The 14,505-nt window shown below is 37.8% G+C and overlaps 1 protein-coding gene across 1 annotated transcript in view; it reads left to right on the plus strand.

Annotated features, from left to right (window-relative positions):
- PAK3 (p21 (RAC1) activated kinase 3) overlaps positions 1 to 14,505 on the plus strand; it is a 184,090-nt gene that overhangs the window by 24,448 nt on the left and 145,137 nt on the right. The window contains exon 7 of the mRNA XM_054723775.1: positions 5,176 to 5,377. Within this exon, the coding sequence (XP_054579750.1) occupies positions 5,203 to 5,377 (175 nt within the window). The 5' untranslated portion in view covers positions 5,176 to 5,202. The remainder of the gene's footprint in view (positions 1 to 5,175; positions 5,378 to 14,505) is intronic.

Consider the following 14,505-nt stretch of genomic DNA (forward strand, 5'->3'; position numbering starts at 1 on the left):
AACCATTCCCCTGCCAGCCTGATCGACACCTAACTGCTCCCCTGCCAGCCCAATTGCCCCTAACTGCCCTCCCCTGCCAGCCAGGTCACCCCCAACTGCCCTCCCCTGCAGGCCTGGTCCCCCCAACTGCCCTCTCCTGCAGGCCTGGTTGCCCCCAACTGCCCTCCCCTGCCAGTCTTATCATCCCAAACTGTCCTCCCCTGCAGGCCTGGTTTCCCTCAACTCCCCTCCCCTGCAGGCCTGGTTGCCCCCAACTGCCCTCCCCTGCAGGTCTGGTCCTCCCCCACTGCCCTCCCCTGTAGGCCTGGTCACCCCTAACTACCCTCCCCTGCAGGCCCGGTCCCTCCCAACTGCCCTCTCCTGCTGGCCTGATCGCCCACAACTGCCCTCCCCTGCCGGCCATCTTATGGCAGCCATCTTGTGTCCACATGGGGGCAGCCATCTTGTGTGTTGGAGTGACGGTCAATTTGCACATTACCTCTTTATTATATAGGATACACAGTTTTTTTACAATAACTTTAAATTTTCATTATATTTTTTTACCAAAGTTCAATATCATATGAGGTAGATTTTGTATAATTGAACTTTATTTAATAATCTCATATTCAGACATCACTTTTGAGCTGAGAAAAGTAAAACAAAAAAATAAAACCAAAGAAAAAATAGTGCTTTGTTTCTGGTGGCAAATTCTTCTCAGTGACTAAGTTGAAACCATGAATCTGTCCAAAATAGAATAATGCCACTGATGAAATCAGTCTTTTTTTTTTTTTTAGTTAAGTTTTTTTTTTTTGTTTGTTTGTTTTTGGTTTTTTGGCTTCTTAGTTTGTTTTTTAATCTTTATTGTTCAGACTATTACAGATATTCCTCTTTTTTCCCCTCATAGCTCTCCTCCACCTGGTTACCACCCCACTACAGGCCTCCCCCGCCCAGACTGATTTCGTCCATAGGTGTAAGCTCTTTGTCCAATCTCTTCCCGCATCTCCCACATCCCCACCCCCTCAAGAATTGTCAGTCTGTCCCCTTTCCATGCCCCTGATTCTATTACATTCACCAGTTTGTTCTGTTCATCAAGTTTTTTATTTATTTGATTTTTAGATTCACTTGTTGATAGAGATGTATTTGTTGTCATTTCGTTGTTCATAATTTTTTTATCTTTACCTTTTTCTTCTTCTTCCTCTTCTTAGAGAATAACCTTCAGCATTTCATATAATACTGGTTTGGTGGTGATGAACTCCTTTAGCCCTTTCTTGTCTGTGAAGCTCTTTATCTGACCTTCAATTCTAAATGATAGCTTTGCTGGGTAGAGTAATCTTGGTTGTAGGTTCTTGCTATTCATCACTTTGTATATTTCTTGCCACTCCCCTCTGGCCTGCATAGTTTCTGTTGAAAAATCAGCTGACAGTCATATAGGTACTCCCTTGTAGGTAACTGTTTTTCTCTTGCTGCTTTTAATATTCTCTTTTTGTCTTTTGCCCTTGGCATTTTAATTATGATGTGTCTTGGTGTGGTCCTCTTTGGATTCCTCTTGTTTGGGGTTCTCTGCACTTCCTGGACTTGTAAGGCTATTTCTTTCCCCAGGTAGGGGAATTTTTCTGTCATTATTTCTTCAAATAGGTTTTCAATATCTTGCTCTCTCTCTTCTTCTGGGACCCCATAATTCGGATGTTGGTATGCTTGAAGTTGTCTCAGAGGCTACTTCAATTATCTTCATATTTTTGGATTCTTTTTTCTTTTTGCTTTTCCAGTTGGATGTTTTTTGCTTCCTCATATTTCAAATCTTTGACTTGATTCTTGGGATCCTCTAGTCTGCTGTTGAATCTCTATATATTATTATTTATTTCAGTCATTGTATGCTTAATTTCTGATTGGTCCTTTTCCACATCCTTGAAGGTCTCACTAAATGTATCGTAGGTTTCTAGAAGATTCATGAGTAACCTTATAACTGTGCTTTTGAACTCTATATCCAGTATTTTGCTTTCTTCCATTTCTTTCATTTGTGACATGTTTCTTTGTCTCTGCATTTTGGCTGCTTCCCTGTGTTTGTTTCTATGTACCGGGTAGCTGCTAAGTCTCTTTGAGTTGATAGAGTGGCCTTGTGTGGTAGGTGTTCTGTAGGGCCCAGTGTCTCAGCCTCCCCATTCACCTGAGGTGGATGCTCTTGATGCACCCCTTGTGGACTGTGTGCATAGTCTTGTTGTAGTTAATCCTTGATTGCTGTTGGTATCACTGGGAGGAATTGACCTCCAGGCTAATTGGCTGTGATGACCAACTGTGTCTACACTGGAAAATCTGTTGTGCAGGAGACACCCTTATGGGGAGGACTTCTTCAGTGGGGCTTTGGTGCTTGCTGAGTCTGCCCCTTGAGTGTGTCACTTATGGATGTGAAGAGTTGTAATTTGGTATGGTCTCACACTGACCACTGGGTACACTGGCTCTTGGATCTCCAAGGAGGTACCAGGTCAGCCACTGCCTGGGACCAACCAGCAGGAGCTATAGAGACATCTGCAGATTCTTCCTCTTTGTATGGAGTTTGGAAGTGCCCAGACGGGGCCCAGCTGTGAAGCAAGTCCAGCTGCTGTTGTTGCCAGGCCTTGTACCTTCTTTTGGAAGCTTTGGGGCTCTCTGACCCAACTTCAGTTTGACATGTTTTAGGTGGAGAAAGAATAGGCCATTCATATGGACAAGCTGATGCACACAGCTTGGGTGGGGTTGCAAATCGGGTGGGGCAGGGTCTCTGGCAATCACCAGGGTGGAACATACAGCAATGGCTGCCAGTAAGCCCTGCACCAGAGAGGTCCCCAGGTCTCTGCATCCTGGGCCCCCTTGGAGGAACAATGATCACTGCGAGCACCTCTGAATGAAAACCACCCTCATGTTCCTGTCCCGGTGCCAGACAGACCTGTTTCACCCCATATGTGTCTGGGTCCCCAAGAGTCTCGCCCGGAACTGGAGTTCAGAGCAAGCGGGAGCTTGTATCTCCCTCACGATTAAAAGAGCAGCACATCCAGGTGCCAGCACTTTCCATGCCTCCGCACCTATTACCAGTCTCCATGTACTTTCTTCTCCTCTGTAGTTGTGGAACTTCCATTCAGCCAACTTTCCAGTGGTTTTGGGTGGCAGTTTTTCTGCCTTTTAGTTGTAATTTTGATGTGGTTGTGAGAGGCCGCAAGTATAGGGGTTTACCTAAGCCGCCATCTTGGTTCTCTCGATGAAATCAGTCTTAAACTCACTTTTATTTTGGAGAAACAGTGAATTTATAAGGACCAAAATCAAATACAAAAGGGAATATAAACCCATTAACACTATTTTAATATTCTAATTAAAATAGACACTAGTATATCCATTAGTAGGCCTTATCCTTGACATCAGTTCGTTTTAATTTTGCTGCATACTGTAGTTTCATCTACATAAGAAAATGTGAGACTTGTTAAGTTGTTGCCATTTGTGACAAAACATTTAATACTGAGTATTTTCACTATCATGCTAACTGAAAAGAAACAACCCACAGAATTGTTCTTAATTTATTAAGATAATGGAAGTCATGACACTTAGGAAAGGAAAAGAGATCTCTTGTCCAAATCAAGATCAATCCAATCATCATCATCATTGTTAGTTTGCAATCACCTGTGCAGATGGAGAAGCTATTGATAATCACTTATTCTTAAATATTCACAGGCTGTATATATTTGAGAATACTTAGAACATAGTAAAATTAAAAAATTTTCTACATAACATGATGTAACCTAATTAGAGTTCAATACTGAAAACAATAAACATTGTAACAACTAAAGAGATAAACATATTTATGAGAGATTATTTCTCATTATAACTGGTAATGAGGCGATCCTGGTTCTATTGTTGTTGTACTTAGATTTATTTATAGTAAATATTGTTGTGATAAAGTGATGTACTAAGTTGTGTTTGGAGAGTTCTTTTGCTCCTAAATGAGTGCCAGTTAATACTTGAATTTACAGAGATTTTGTTGCAATGAAATTTGATTTTTCTTGTATTTAAACTGAAGATTCATTTGGATGGTACTCTTAACACCTGACTTTCCATGGCAAGTTTCAGGTCCCTAATGAAGGACTTGAATTAGAATAGTAAAACAGCTGGAAACAGAAAAGTCCTTGGAAAGTCCATTTCCTTGGAAAGTCCACACTTTACAGTTCACTTTACCCTCTCAGTGGGATAAAACCCAAATATATTCAGCCCTAAGCACAAAATGCAAAAGTAATGAAATTAAGAGCAAATAAGTTGCTAAAACCCAGACAGATTCTTACAACCATGTTACCCCTGTCAACTTCTTTGCTCCCTATTCCAGGACATAAAATATGACAATGAGTAGGCTTTTAGTGTCTCCTCAGGAAGTGGTCCTCTCCTTGGAGCTCCTCTTTGCTCATGATGACATTTGGTTCAGCTTTATCTTCTACCTGCTACCTGAAGATGGGGAATTATTTCTTCTATCTGTACACCCCAACTCTGCTGAAACTACCAGGTCTACTAGATTGCTTCTCAGTTCTTTCTCATAAAACAGTAGAGTATATTTTTTAGATCAGGTACACACAAGTAAGAATCAGACACCAAAGGCATCCCAATGTCAAAACATCCAACAAATCATTCTTATGGGCCACTGAAATCAACAGCCAAATCTGTGTCAATTTTGGATTCTGAAGAAGTTGTGCTACCCTACCATAACAATGATCAGGATAGAATGTTTAAGGAAGAAAGATTGTAACATGTTCATTAAAAGACTCAGTGTATAGCAGAAAATATAGTTTCATCGTGAGAAAAGGAAGGGACCTTTTATGTGTTTGTGTGTGCATATTGAAAAGCGATTAATCATAGCCTTCACTTTTCTCTTTGGGAAATTCCACTGTTGGTCATTAGGGAGGCGGTACCTTTTCCTCTAGAAAAGAAACCCCTCAACATGGTCAATGAAAAACCTGAGACAATATGATACCAATACCTTTGTTTCTAAGATATTAGAATCCTTATATTTACTAGATTGTTTTATAGATCTCTCCTTTCTTTTTTTTTTCTTTTTTTTTCAATTTTTTTTATTAAGGTATTATATGTGTACATATCTTACCATTGCCACCCCCCACCCCACTGCCATATATGCCCTCACCCTATCTCTCCTTTCTTAACACATGTTTTCTCTTCCTCCTCCTTTAGGAGCTGCACAGTTAGTTGTAACTGAAAATGTCTGACAATCTGGATAATGAAGAGAAACCCCCAGCTCCCCCACTGAGGATGAATAGTAACAATCGGGATTCTTCAGCACTGAACCACAGCTCCAAACCGCTTCCCATGGCCCCTGAAGAGAAGAATAAGAAAGCCAGGCTTCGCTCTATCTTCCCAGGAGGAGGGGATAAAAGTAAAGTATCAGTGGCCGGGCATTGAAAAGGGGCTAGTTTATTCTTTCATTGTCACTTTCTTTCTTGGGTAGTCGTTTCTTAAGTATTAGCTGTTTAGGGACTGCCTGATATTTATGTCTACTTCTTCAGAGGTTGCATTTTGTCAGAAGTTAATGTTTGATTGATGTACTGTGGTATACAGAAAATATACTTGTATTTGCCTTTTACATAAAATTGAATTCATAGTGTTAAGCCAAGGGAACTCATAGCAATAATACTGTCTTGAATATATAAATGATTTTCTTTCTGATAACTTAGAGGAGAATTTACAGTAATCTTTTCTAAACTACAAGCTCTCCTTATAGGAAATTGGACTATAGGTGGATGTACTTCTGTATACCTTTTTGATAGCTGTGAAAATTTTGAACTGAGTATACAGGAGCCAGTCCAAGTCATTTGTTTTCTTTCTCATCTTCTGTCAGTTGTCCCCTACAAAACCAGCCCTATTTGCACTGGATATTACAACAATATATTATCATTTATCCTTGTGTTGTTCATAATACCATTTGGTGCTTAAAAATCATATGCTGACACTTTGTAACTCTAGGGGATATAAAATATCTAGTAAGTAATTGCCAGGTTGCATTAATTAGCCTAAAGTTTAAACATGGCTTCTATAAATGTGATTATTGAGGCAGAATAGAGTAGATGAAGTACAGAGACAGTTACCACAGAAACTTGCCAAAAGGGCAAGAAGGGTGATGTCTATAGAAGAGAAAATGAACATTCCTCATCAGCTTCTTCAAGGCAAAACAAATGGTTTCATAGGTTGCTTTCGCAGTGTTAATGAATCCATAATTTGTACCATAAGGAAAACCGAATTTCTTATTAAGGTCAGTATTGTCTCTTATATACCTGTATCACTTAAGAGATGTTTTATCCTTTGTGACATAAGGATGGAAAACTTGGAAATTATGTTAAACATCTGTATTAAATACAAGCAAAATAATAAGGAAACACTTTCCATGTATGGAATCTGTGACCATGTAAGAGGAATTTTTGAAGAAATATTTTCAGACACTGAAATGGGCACAGAAAAAATATTTTCTAGGAACAAGGGATAGTTTGAGAAACTTAGGGAATGTCATGACCTGGAGACCAAGTTTTATATTACAGTGGTGCCAAAGAAAGAACTACCAGAGCCTGTGTTGTATCTGCCACAATTGCAGAAAGTAATTGAAGCAGGGGATTGTGTGTCTGTGCAAATCTGTGCTGTTGAGACCACCATGCTTTGAAAACCCTTGAATAATCTTACTTGTCCTTTTGAAGAGTAGGAGCCAACTGATGCTGGTATGAGGTCAGCAAAAATAGGGAGGCTTACATTTGTGGTTTGTGCCACTACTTCAGGTGGCCTCATAGTGAAATCATTACTACTCTACATGAAACTATGCCCCAATTTTCCCAATGGAAAAAAAACCTAGCCAAGTTTCTGGTGCATTTGCCTGCAAACAGAAAAGCCAGGGTGACTCCTCTCTATAAGGAATTGTCTGAAAAGTACTTTCTTGTGGAAGTTTAAGACTATTTTTTAAAAATCTTGAATTCAAAGTCTTACTGATTTTTTAGTCCTTTTAGAACCTCATATGTACTTGCCAATGTGCATCCTAATGTTAAGGTTGATTTGATAATTAGTCTCATGTCTCAGATCCTTGAGACCTTAGATCAGTGTTTGATTCAGTCATTCAAGAAGAGTTAATGCCAAATTAATAATATAACTTTGTTGTTCAAAATCTCACAAAGATTCCTCTGTCTGAAGATCCTAGTGCATGGGATTCCTACACCATCACTAATGCTATATTCTTAATAAAAGAGACATTTGATAGTTTAACAGGGCCTTTCATTAATACAACCTGAGGGAAAATTTGGCTAGATATGGTGAAATATCTTTCAGCAGTCCCTCCTGAAAAAAAAATATTTTGATCAAGAAGAACCTATGGGTGCAGATGAACATTTGGCACAAGCAGTCATTGGCTAAAGTTGAATCTGAACCTGTTGACACTAACTCAAGTGATGTGATACTGCTAGAAGATGACTTTCAGGAAAATTCCAATACTTCAGAGATGATTATCATGTGATGATGAAGATACTTAGAATCTATGAAACTGTAGCAACAGAAGCAAATATTTTAGAACAAGATTAGCACCTCCCCAAGAAAGTAGGGAAAATTGATACCTTTATATGTCAAACTTTACCTCTTCAGAGCTTGAGTAATTTAGCAGAATTACATAAAGGGGTATGCTGGTGCCTTAAAAAATATCACATTGGACAGAAACAAGTGGGGCTTAAATCATCAAATACCAAATGCTGGAAAGCTGATAAGCTGCCTTCAGATGAAGCTTGAATGATTTACTTGAACTCTATAAGGAGATTCTAAGAGTCTTTTGACAACACCATAATAGGAAGAAAGCAAATTCAGAAGAGCTTAAATCATCAAGTAGTGCCATTTATATACCAGTGCTGGACAGCTGATAATCTGACTTCAGAAAAGCTTGAATGATTTAATTTGAATTCTATACCAAAGTGCTAAGGTGTCTTTTAAAAAGACTTGAGAAGACAGAAGGCATCTTCAAAAGAGCCACAGTCATTAAATTGTACCACTTAAATTCACTTGCTTGGTAAGGCTAAAGCCACAAGCAAATCATTACAATTTTAGGACTGGATTTAAATGACTCTGAGAGTATGGGAAGCCATGATTTTGAAATAGTCCAGCTCTGTTCATTGATTCACTGTCACGCCCATTTTCCACTGCCGTAATGAGTGGTGCATCTTCATTACCTTTGGAAATCATTTCAGGATCTAAAATGGAAACTATGTAGAACCTGTCATTTTTACTAATTTAAGCTATGTAAACTTTCATTCTTTTTATGTAATGTACTGTTATTATTGTTTTGTTTTATTGTGCACAAAAGTATTTATGAGGGCTTTCAAAATTCACGTGTAACCTCACTTTCCTTACTCTTTTTTTTACCTCCTAAAATCATAATTTCATCAGCTGAACTCCCCTACCTTGGGGATCATTCAGGAATAGCATCCTTATAGGTAGGAAGAGGTTATTGTTTCTATGTTTTTGTCGCTCGGTGACTGATTAGGTTACATTACTGTTAGTCTTGAATAAATAGAAAGAACACTGGACGTGGGTTCTGGAGGCATGGGTTTAAGCTTATCTGTGTCACTGATTATTGTGACTTTGAGCTAGTCACTTAGTTTCTCTGAGCCTCAATTTCATCACCTGTTAAATGAGAAGAGTAATATCTAGTTCGTCTCACAAGATATTGTTGATAATCAAATATAATAATAAATATCAGGATTCTTTTACAAATAAGTTTAATAATATTAAATTTAAATAAATAAATTTATTAATTATTAAAATGTAAAATAATTTTATAATTATTAAGTGCTTAATTATTGTGAGGTATTATTAGATTTGCATCATTCTGGCCCTTACAAACAACCAAAAAACTAGATTTTAGAATTATTGTTTCTTTCTTTAAGTAACTTTGTTCCTGGCTAGAATTTATATGTCAGTTAGAGAAAATTGAAAAATTGAAACTGCCCATAATTCCATAGACCAACGATAACTAATTAGGTTGATATTTTCTTCCTAATCCTTTTTTCTCATTATAGGGAAATTTTTCATCAGTATAAAAAACTTTGGAAAATAAACACAAGCATATAGAAAAAAAATTCACAGAACTCAAACAATGTTAACATTTTGGTGGATTTCCTTTCAGACTTTTTATGGCTATATATGGGGATATTTTTACATAGTTGAGATCATAATATATAATTTTATATCCTGCTTTTCACTTACATTTTTTATCACTAATATTTTCCTACATTTTAAAAAGTTTTCATAATATTATTTTTGAAGTGTATAATATTTCATCATATATTGGCAATAGTGGCGTCATGGTTAATTTAATCATTTCCTTTCATTGGATATTTGGGGAACTTTCTAAATTTTTGATATAAATAATGTCACAATGTTTACTTCTTTAATTAAATGAAAATACTTGCTTTGGTGAAAGAGGTTTTTTATTTGTTTTATTTTGTCTTAAGAAGTCTCTTTAATAGCTACATTTCATTGAACAAATGGAATTTCAAGAGATAGGTAGAAAAAAAATAAGTAGTAGTAGATGTAATTTCAAGAATGACTATCTTTGTTGGAGACTATTCCAGGAGCTGAATCATGATGTTAGAGCAACTTTGGAGAGACAATTTGCCACCATTTTATGACACTTCACTATAGGAAAGTTTTTAGAATTTAGATCAGGAAAAGAACATCCTTAACAAGTGGTTTTGCTTTTATTTTATGTACCCTGTGAAATGTGAGACTGTGGTTGCTAGAAAGCTTATTGGCTTTCTAGTAAATGGTAGATCACGTCTTTTGTGATCTACCATTTACTAGGTTTCTCTTTTGTTGGCTACTAGAAAGCTTGGAGCCAAATTTGTGGCCCATGCATAGCACTTGCCATGGGGACTCTATGGTATGTATGTGCTTTGTATTAGATTTCTTCCAGGCTCCATTTTATGTTCCTATCATTTTTTTAAGATTTAAAAAAATGTTTTTATTGATTTCAGAGAGAGGAAGGGAGAGAGAGACAGAGATAGAAACATCAATGATGAGAGAATAATCAATCGTCTGCCTGACGCATACCCCTACTGGGGATAAAGCCTGGAACCTGGGCATATGCCCTGACTGGGAATCAAATCATGACCTCCTGGTGCGTGGGACAGTGCTCAATCCACTGAGCCACACAAGCAGGGCTGTTCCTATCTTTTTTTTCCTCCTTTTTACTTTCTTATCTGCTTTGAATTTATACTATCATTTGTATTTTGTGTATTCTTGTAAGCCACCTGAAAGCCATTTTGGAACAAGGTGGGGAACAAATATATGAATGAATAAAAAAATACATGAGAAAATTACAAAGGCAGTGAGGCAAATGAATCTGCTAGGACTCTGAAAATGGTATAGTACCTCTAAAAATAAATCAGTGTTAAGGACTTGAAATTGGAAGAACATATGGGAAAGAAGCAGGTGAGGTTGCATTTGGAGGTGACATATTCTGTATGACATCTGTGTCATCTGAAGCATGCTTAGCTGTCCTGTGCTGCACTTTAGCATCAGGTGTGTTTCAGAGGATATGCAATGCTGTGTGAAGGCCTATGTTCTTAGAGAGCACAGTTTATGTACATTTTGTTTTTGGGGAATCCAGAGAGATTTGGAAGCTGGTGAGCCTGGGAATGAAGCAAAGGCCCCTCTTCCTAGAGGAGTATTAGGAGATAGTTGGATATAAATAAAATCAAGACAAATAAGAAGTGATCTACCATTTACTGACTGATCTACCATGAATTCCTGTATGCTAAGCTGTTTTCCATGCACTATACATGTATTGAGCCTTTCAACCCATACAACCATTCTGTATTATCCCCTTTTTACATATGAGGAAATTTAAGTTCAAAGTGTTTAATTAGACAGCCTAGTGTCACATAGAAAATGATGGAAGCCAGATGTCTCCCAGATCTCTTGGACTCCAGATCGTATGATTTTTCTGTTCTGTAAACACTCCCTTGGAATAGAACAAAGGGAATATGTGGCAAACTATAATCTTAGCATCTAAAAGCCAGCAGTGGCTTTCATTTTTCCTTAAGAATATATGGTAGTGTGCTTTGAAACTTTTCTCACTTTCAAAAATGGGACTTTTTTATTATCACCACTCAGTAGGTAAAAAACAAAAAATTTTTTCATGATTTTATAAAATGATGGCAAGAAAATATTCTTCATCATAGAGGTGTGCTAACATTTAATTCAGGTGTTTTGTGGGTTAGATTCTCATTTAGTGTGTATACTTTACAGCAGGGGTGGGCAACCTTTTGTCTGCCAAGGGCCATTTGGATATTTATAATATCACTAAAGGCCCGATGCACGAAATTCATGCAAGGGGCTTGGTCCTCGTAACTGCAGCAGCTTGCCTTGGCCCTCGCAGCCCCGGCTTCATCTGGAAGGACGTCCAGAAGGTCATGCGGCTGTCCAGTCTAATTAGCATATTATGCTTTTATTATTATAGGTTTGGGGGCCATACAAAATTACTTAAAAATGAGCTTGCTATAGTTGGTCAAACATTTAATTAACTCACCTCTAATGCCTTGGCATGGCCAGTCCAATGACTTTGTGGGTCTTATATGGCCCGCAGGCCAGGCGTTCCCCACCCCTGCTTTACAGACTTGCATCTGCTTACTTTAGAAAGTTGAGGCTCTAAATGAGTGTGCTCATATATGTGAAAAGTTTTTAAAGTGCCATATAGTTTGTTATTGTATAGTTTGCTCTAATTCTTAGAGTATGCTATTTTCTATATATGCTACACAGCAGAAAGCATTACTGTGCAAAAATTATGTTAAAGAAGACTCTCAGTTATCCTTTATGGTCTTGTTAATCAAATGTTTTGGTCAATGCACATTACTAACTTCCACCTAATTAATGCACAATAAAAAATTCTTAGTGTGATAACTAGACTGAAAAGTATGCAGTCTTTCTTCGGTGATGCTGAAGACCCTTTGGGATCTTGCAGTAGCTCAAAGTTATGATCATTACACTAACAATCAATGGGAATCTCGATTAATCATGGGTTCTGTTATCAGAATGCCAGATGTCAGAGACTGCTGCATCCTGAATGGTGTTTACATTCCTCTTGGTTTTCCAAAGTATCCTATACAGCTCAGAAAAGAGTGCTCTTTGGAGATCATTGCAATACCCTTTGGAAAGCCTGAAGGACATGACATCTTGCTTGTCCTCCAGGGTCAGTGCTGTGCCTCAGAAGAACCTCCTGTACTACTCCTTTACTCTTATAAGTCCTCTATGGTTGAAATGGGAATAAGGTGGGATGATGATGCCCTCTATCTACTAAGGCCTGTGCTTCTATTTCAAGGCCAATAAACAGGAAAATTTGACACTAAAACCAGCAGTCAAATTCAAGACAAGTATGGAGGGCAGAACTGGGAGATATATACACTAAAGGAAATAAGTTATAGGGAGAAATAAATTGAGAGAAAATGTTTGAGAGGGAGATTAAGAAGTGGAGAAGATACAGGGGTTAGATGAGAATGGGAAAGACAGAAAAGAGTTGTACCAAACATTAAAATGAAGTATTGAAAGGAGAAAATGCTAGCTAAAGAATATAAAGTTACTTTTCTGCTTAAAGCAAATGAGGCTCCATTTTTTTCCTCTCTAACTTATGCCAGGCATAATTATCCATAAGATCAGATGTGTCTCCTTTAGGACATTCCCTCATATTTGCTTTTTGTTTTCAAACATTTTCCATTGAAACTGTTGCACATGTGAATTGGGTATAAATGAGAGTAAGACCAGTGTGTGTTGTCTGGAAGGAGATAGGTGAAAAAGTCAACTCCTTAATGATTTGTCAGAATGATCACTGTTGCTGAATATCTTTGAAGATGATACCACTGGAGGTGATGGCTATCAGCATGTGTGAGTGGGGGTCACTAGAAGGGCTAACATAGGGCCATCATTTCCTTTCATCCATCACCCTCATGGAACACCCAGCCTGTGAATTGGGCTTGTAGCTGATCTTGCAGAATCAGGTACCATTTTGACTATTTTTCTATACATTAAAGACTGCTACCTTATGGTGGGCATGTATTGTTTCCCATAGCTACAAAAACCTGGCAGGAGGAAATGGGCTCCCTATTTCACCAGAGAGAATGGAACTAGACATAAAGAAATTCCAGCCCTGGCTGGTTTGGCTCAGTGGATAGAGTGTCGGCCTGTGGACTGAATGGTCCTGGGTTTGATTCCAGTTAAGGGCACATGCTCGGGTTATGGGCTTGATTCCCAGTAGCGGGGGAGGGGGGACATGCAGGAGGCAGCTGATCAATGATTCTCTCTCATCGTTGATGTTTCTATCTTTCTCTCCCTCTCCTTTCCTCTATAAAATAAATAAAAATATTAAAAAAAAAGAAATTCCAGATGTGCTGATTGGATACTATGATTACCAAGGTTCTCTATTGGGTCTCTCATGGCTTTAGCAGGTCCTCCTACCTGAGGGTGGGAGAATGAAACTTCCACCATGGGCCTTCCCAGCTATATACATCTGAGATTTGTTAATATAATGTAAGATATTATAATAAGAGCAGTGAATGTTTAAAACAGCTCAGTTAATCCTCTTTCTTGATAGTTATATTTCTAAGGACTTCATTCATAGGGTGCAAGTGCTACATTTTAAAAGTGTCAGATTACTTAGTTCTCCAGCAAATACAGATACCCTGTTATTAAGTATATTGTTAATGAGATGATGTATTTTGGATGGCAGTTATAGGAATATTCCAATGTTCAAAGTGTTTTTATATCAATTACCTCCTTCAAACCTCCTTATGATGGAGTCAAGGATTATACCAATGTTACAGAAGGCAGGAGATTAGAGAGGTTAAATGATTTCCACAAACCTGCACTACTACTAACTACAAAACAAGGCAGACTTAAAATTTAGATCCCCAAATGCTAGTCCAGTGGTGATTGAACACTATACAGCTTGCCATAAAATAAGAGTTACCTAACTTGTTTTGAAAATAGGTTTTAGTCCATGGAATATATAAAAATGAAATCTTTACAGAGGTAGGTGAAACCTAGGTGAATCTAACCCATTTTCTCAATCAGCCACTACAACAGTAGTCATACATTTGTCTTTCCATGTTACTCCTCCAGAGGGCCTAACTTGCTAGCAGAAAGTACCAGCCTTTGTAAAAAAAAATGTTACCACCACCCCACCCCGCCATTCCTATGTTATTTTGGGGGCTTCAAAATATTTTTTTATTACAAAGATATCTGATGCTCTTACGATTAAAATATTTAAAATTATATTAAAATAGAACATGACAGTCACCTCTCATCCTTCCTCTTAGATTCATTCATAATTCAGTATTAAAAGATTAGAGCCCTTTTCCCCTTATCTGGTCAAAAGCAGTATATATTTTACTAAAGATGCTAGATTTAAACCAGAAATATAGTGTTATGTAAAACCTCCTTTTAAATCTTTTACTCACCTTGCACTGTCAATTTCTTAAATACTTCAAGCCA

The sequence above is a fragment of the Eptesicus fuscus genome, chromosome 1, assembly GCF_027574615.1.
Source record: "Eptesicus fuscus isolate TK198812 chromosome 1, DD_ASM_mEF_20220401, whole genome shotgun sequence".
NCBI lineage: Eukaryota > Metazoa > Chordata > Mammalia > Chiroptera > Vespertilionidae > Eptesicus > Eptesicus fuscus.